General features: G+C 48.3%; 2 protein-coding genes across 2 annotated transcripts; one reads left to right on the top strand and one right to left on the bottom strand.

Moving 5' to 3' along the window:
- Positions 1-652: 652 nt before the first annotated feature.
- Positions 653-2,041, bottom strand: LOC101736502 (microvitellogenin). The gene is given in 2 exon segments (XM_038021607.2): positions 653-1,614; positions 1,616-2,041. Coding segments are annotated over 2 exon segments (1,326 nt in total). The 5' UTR covers positions 2,039-2,041; the 3' UTR covers positions 653-711.
- Positions 2,042-3,020: 979 nt separating this feature from the next.
- Positions 3,021-4,735, top strand: LOC119630827 (low molecular mass lipoprotein 3-like). The gene is made up of 2 exons (XM_038021354.2): positions 3,021-3,182; positions 3,400-4,735. Exons 1-2 carry the CDS (start codon positions 3,163-3,165, stop codon positions 4,688-4,690), a joined length of 1,311 nt encoding a protein of 436 aa, XP_037877282.2. The 5' UTR covers positions 3,021-3,162; the 3' UTR covers positions 4,691-4,735.
- Positions 4,736-6,379: the final 1,644 nt, after the last annotated feature.

Below are 6,379 nucleotides of genomic sequence, written 5' to 3'. Positions count from 1 at the left end.
TTATCCTTAATTTAATTTGTAACAGGGAATGCTGTGTGTAAGAGAAACGACCTCTTCGCCATTTATATACCTATATATTTTTAATTATATATTTTAAATTTTGAGTCATCGTAAAGGATAAAACGTGAGGTGCATTCGTATCTAGCGATGCAATAGGGTTCGAATCCCACAGGCGGAACACTAATGAAATACGTACTTAACAAATGTTCACGATTGACTTCCACGGTGAAGGAATAACATCGTGTAATAAAAATGAAACCCGCAAAATTATAATTTGCGTAATTACTGGTGGTAGGACCTCTTGTGAGTCCGCGCGGGTAGGTACGACCGCCCCGCCTATTTCTGCCGTGAAGCAGTAATGCGTTTCGGTTTGAAGGGTAGGGCAGCCGTTGTAACTATACTGAGATCTTAGAACTTATATCTCAAGTCGGGTGGTGGCAATTACATTGTATATGTCTAGAGGCTCCGGTAACCACTTGACACCAGGTGGGTTGTGAGCTATTAGCTGTGCTTATAAAATAAATAATAGGTACCTAATAGTATAAAATAAACGCGCAAGTGTGCGACTAGGAGCGTCCGCGCGGGGCCTCATGCAGCGCGACATGACCGGTACACTCAGGCTGACCGCGGCTCGTCACGTTAAGGAAAATCATTTTGAATCAGCACAAATATTTATTGTCGCCTGTAAGCTATCTGTAGTTATGTGAAGTTCTACGGCCACGCGTTGATGACCCAGCCGAAGTAGCCAGGGTTACCATCGACGTTTCCGTTGTTTCCCCAGAGCAGGCGGTCACCGTAGCTGTCCACGTGCGCGTCCAGCTTCAGACTCTGCCCGTACTCGTGGTTCTCTATGAGTAAGACGTTGCCGGTCTCCAGCACTACAGGCGTCAGCTTCCATAGGTGGCGCTTCTCGTTCGAGTTGTTGGAGCCCCACGCTTGCCTGTCTCCGTACCCGTCCACGTTCACGTCCAGCTTCAGGTACATAGTATGTTCAGTGTTCATTATTTTATACAGCAGCTTGTTATTCTCCCATACCGGGATAAGCTTCCAGCTCACTCTGTGACTAGTCTTGTCCTTGCTGTCGCCCCAGGCCAGGCGGTCGTTGTACCTGTCGACATTGGCGTCCAGCTTCAGAGCTTGATTGTAATATCTTCCGATGATTTTCACCCTTTCTTGCTTGGTGATCAATTTGATTTCCGAAGGGAAAAAGTCATTGACTATATCGTGGTGTCCGGCGGACCACAACTTGTCCGCGTATGCGAACACGTTAGGTTCTCGTGCGCGTAAGAGTCTGTCGACCAGCTCCTTGATAACAAAGCCGACGTTATCATCTTGCAAGGACTTCGTGATAGTCACCGCCTTGTCGTAGTCCCCGGTCGACACGTACTTGAACAGCAGATCCATAAGAAGTTGCTTGTTGAGGAAAGCCACGTGCGAGTCCATCATTGTCGGCTCCTGTAAGTAAGCGGACAGCTCGTAGTCGGGACAGTACAGCAGAAACTTGTTCTTTAGCTCGGCAGCCAGGAGCTTAATACCCTGGGACTCTACTGGCATTCCGTAGATGACGACCATGCCGACGCGCTCGTTAACGATTCTCGTAATGTCTCTGGCGCTTGTTCGGAATGATGGGCGCGCTCATGAGCGTCACTATTTTGACCGAGTCATCCTTGATGTAAGCCCGGGTGTCGCAGTCGTTCTCGTCGCGCACCGGGATCCTGTTGGGGATCTTGCGACCCTTGTCGGGCCCGTTGCTGACCTCTTGGTACTGTCGGTTTACGTTGTAGCAGTTGCGGAAGCCCGAATACAGTCCCCCGTTGACGATCCTCCCCTCGCCCCAGTAGTCGACATGTTCGATCAGCTCTCCAGTAAAGGGGAGCTTGAGCAGCTTGTACTGCCCTATGTACGGCAGGTCTGAGTACGGATACTTCAGGTCCACGTTGGTCACGTAGTTGGGGAGCTTGTCGAATGGGTCCATCTCGTGTGGTCCTTCGCTCACTACCGGCAGACAGTATATCGTAGAGTCGTATGTTGGCTGCATGGAGTCGCACGTTTATATATACATTCGACGTCAACTCTATGCCTTGTATTATTTTATGCTTTAAATGTAATTTGTTGAAAACCACAGCCGCAATGTTGCTGGAGCGGTGATAAGAGAATTTAACCTTAAAATGGTGAACTTGAGAAAGGTCAATTGGTTTGATTGCATTTTAACCGATAATATAACTATCGCCTTCACTGATGTCTAATGTTTGCAACTTTTATTGCCTCTCGTCATATGTAAATAAAGCTTAAACTTTCATAAGCATCCATCTGAGGTGGAAATGATCTGTACGCAGGGTCATCGCTCGCTGCTCCGTTATATTTTTACGAGGATGAGCTCTTCATCACAATAAGCATGGTGGACTATCAGAACGTATTGCGACATGGCATAAACTGCTATCGGTTGCAGCGGCAGTACTTTATTATCATAATAAAACTAATCTGCATCATCCTATTATTATCAGTGTTGTCAGCTGCGCGGCGACTTCCAGGCTACTAACAGGTAGAGAATGTTCGTATGTTCATGAACCACCAGTACCGGGCGCCGACTTTATATCCGGGAACCGATCCGGTACACGTGTGACTGTAGCCATCACAGAACACAAGATATTTATTGACAGATGCCTGAATCTCGCTTACGACATTTTCAAGACAAGCTTGCATATATACAAGTTCCGAACAACAACATTCGGACCGTCGCGTCGGTCCACCGAGCAATATCAGCCGCTCGGTGGAAGATCTTCCCTCCGTCATTAAGCTTTCCAAACACGCATAGTTGTATTAATATCAATTAGGTAAGCACCAGCGCTACCCGTACACCGGGCCCGCCGCACCACCAGCCCGCCCGTGTCCCGCGGTGGGGGGAGGGGCGGCCGTCGCACTGGACAGTTGACACTTGGACTATTATAATAAAAACAAACGAACAAACATTTGTTTTTTTATTTTGTTTTTTTTATTAATAATATTATTATTATTAATTACCACTTCATTATTATCTAATTATTATAGTATCAGGTTGCGGTTTGTAGTATCGTGTGAAGGCGATAGTGGAGCCCTGGACTTGAGTATATAAGAGGGGTCGTCTCGACACGGCGCACACGCAGCAACACGCGCAGCCTCAATATGACAACCAGTTTCAGTCAGTAAGTATACCCCTACTATTTCTATCTAACATATTATTATAAGCTATGCTATTTTCTCTTAATATTTACGTGAAGCGCTAGGAGCGTCTCCTGGTGGAGGCAGACCTGTGAACTGGAGTGGGTACAGTCCTCGCGCCGAAACAGTAACAGTAAGGCGCCCTTTAGCGGTTCCTTCGTGATATCATTCATCACACGTGATTTAATGTATATTGCATAGTTCCCAGGTAAAAACACCGTCAGAGGAAAAATGGGAAGCCGCCTCTGAGCCAGACTACCACACAAATGAGGACCTGTTGTATCCATACTCCCCAATACCCTACTTCGGTATGTACCACCTCGTGAAGATACCGATTGGTAGAGGGCTGGTACACCACGTCGATTACTGGGGAGAAGGAAAAGTGACTAACCTTGACAGGGTAAGAGGCTTCCGTCGGAGCTACAACGTGAACGAACAGTTTGCGCTCGTGAGTAAGGGCCACAGCAAGGGAAAGCAAATACCCAACAGGATTCCCGTCGTGTCCGTGGACGACAGCGACACTTCCAGTTACATCAGAGACGGTGGCGTTAAAACTGTTACCATCAGTACGGGGCCGATCAGTAAGCGGTGCGCTGCAGACGTCGCCAGGATTGTCAACGCCTCCGAAGGACTCGTCGTTGCATACGGATATTCTGAAAATTCTGACGACATTCAAAATCTCGAGCGTGAGCTTGGTAAAAAGGGCTTATACTATGGAGCCGGGTACGAACTGCCCGCAGACTTGAAGACCCAGACGGAATTCAGCACAAAAATGGTCTTTGCCGACGCAAGGTCAATCAATGATCACTTGTACAACTTGGTTACGGGCGGCGACTACATCAACGCGGTGAAGACTGTGCGCAGCCTCGACGACAACCAGGGCTCCGGCGTCTGTCGCGACGTCGTCTCGCGGCTCGTCTCGCAGGGCATCAAGAACGCCATGTCGTTCGCGTACAAGCTGTGGCACGAGGGCCACAAGGACATCGTCGAAGATTACTTCCCGAGCGAATTCCAACTCATACTCGACCAAAAGAGAATTAAACTCATCGGCAACCATTACAACCAAGCTCTCAAACTGGATGCTAACGTTGACCGGTACAAAGACCGCCTAACCTGGGGAGATGGAAAATACTACACCAGCTACCGAGTCAGCTGGCGACTCATCTCTCTTTGGGAAAACAACAACGTCATCTTCAAGATACTGAACACCGAACACGAGATGTACTTGAAACTGGACGTGAACGTGGACAGATATGGCGACAGGAAGACCTGGGGATCGAATGATTCCAGTGAGAAGAGACACACCTGGTATTTATACCCGGTGAAGGTGGGCGACCAACAGCTGTTCCTCATTGAGAATCGGGAGTACCGGCAGGGTCTGAAGCTGGACGCGAACGTGGACCGGTACGGGGACCGCCTTGTGTGGGGGAATAACGGGACAGTCGCCGACAACCCCGAGTACTACGGCTTCATAATTCAGCCGTGGCAGTGAAACCCTTCTACATCTGACCATGTTATAATAAACTTTATCACTGCATGACGTGTTGTTTTATTGAGTCTCTACCACCCCGCCTATTTCTGCCGTGAAGCAGTAATCCGTTTCGGCTTGACCAAAACAGTAGTAGGGTACTACCCTCAGTAGTCCCCGAGGATCGAACTCTAAACACCACGTTGAGTCGCCGGTAGACACATCAAAAAAATTGAGGTTTACCTGGGAACACGCACACATAAACATACATACATGTGCACATGCACATGATTCACATCTATGTCACTGTAGTAGAACCTCTTGTGAGTCCGCTCGGGTAGGTACCACCACCCTGCCTATTTCTGCCGTAAAGCAGTAATGCGTTTCATTTTGAAGGGCAGGGCTGCCGTTGTAACTATACTGAGACTTTAGAACTTGTGTCTCGGGATGGGTGACGTATTTGCGTTCTGGATGTCTATGGGCTCCAGTAACTACTTAACACCAGATGGGCTGTGAGCTCCTCCACCCATCTAAGCAATAAAAAAAAGGCAACCGGTTAAAGCAGTAAAGTTAAACAAAACTAGTGTACTGACCAGCTGACGGCCTCCGCCGCTGCCGATGGAGAGAGGGCCGCCGGAGTCTCCGCTGCAGGTGCTGCGACCGTTAGAGCCGGAAACACAGAGGGTGGAGCCAATGATCACAGAGTTTCCGTACGTGCGGGCGCAGACGGCGTTGGTAATGACCTGGAGGCTCACTTGGCGTTTTTGTTGGTTGTTGGCTCCCGAAGCAGCTGGAAAAATCGGGATTTTTTTCCATTTTGAGAGCTGTCGCTGCGTGCGCTGCAGAAACGGTTAAAGTTTCGCTAAAATAATGTAATGCAGAATTGTTCCTGTTTAAAAGTTCTAAAATAAGTCTGCGACAGCATTTAAGTCTATATTTTAAGGTTGGCTCACTATAACGTTTTTCATGCTCACCAAAGGACAATGCCCAAAAGTGGACCAACTTTATGTCAAAACTATTTGTACTTGAAAAACTATGCCTTATTTTTTCACGTTGTTTAGTTTATGTATCAACATTTCTTTCAACCTGGTATTGTTTTCCAAAAAAATAAATTACTTATTTGATAACATCCCAAAACTATCCATGCCATAGTTTTTAAATTCACCAATAGGCAAAGGGCTTAGCCCATACAGCCTTATAGCAAACCTATATGCTGTCAAACGAAAGAGTTTTTTGTGACTTGAACAACAAATAAATAAAAAATAGCTAATGCTTATAATTCACAGGATTCTTTTTTTTTTTTTTTTTTTTTTTTTTTTTTTTCCACAGGAGAAAATCGCCGGATCCCCACCCGCGCGGCAGGTGGGGTATGTGGGAGTTGAACCTCACTAAAAACTCCTGCCGCTCACAACCGGCGCCCTACCTCGGACCGGGCCGGAGCCCAGTCGGGGCTATTGAAACGGCGGGACAGGGTTGACGCAGAGCACATTACATCCATCCCACCGTCCCACGGACGCCGGACCGGTGGCCGCCAGCGAAACGACCACCGGTTCCCTCGTTCAGCGGGCCGAGAGCCCGCTTTGATGGCGCCGCGTTACACCTTCCCCCAGAGCGGTCGGGGGAACGCGGTCTACCATCACCCGGCTTCCTATTGCGGGTGAGCGTGCAGAGCACGCCACCCCTCGTCTGGGTCCCTCCCCGCACAAAACGGGT

Source organism: Bombyx mori, chromosome 18, assembly GCF_030269925.1.
Source record: "Bombyx mori chromosome 18, ASM3026992v2".
Lineage (NCBI taxonomy): Eukaryota > Metazoa > Arthropoda > Insecta > Lepidoptera > Bombycidae > Bombyx > Bombyx mori.
This window is presented reverse-complemented; position numbering and strand designations above follow the sequence as displayed.

Bases quoted from the DNA above. Each gene is read 5' to 3' on its own strand.
- LOC119630827 (XM_038021354.2), top strand. From the start codon at position 3,163: ATGACAACCAGTTTCAGTCA. The intron at 3,183-3,399 runs GTAAGTATACCC...TATATTGCATAG, and splicing joins ATGACAACCAGTTTCAGTCA to TTCCCAGGTAAAAACACCGT.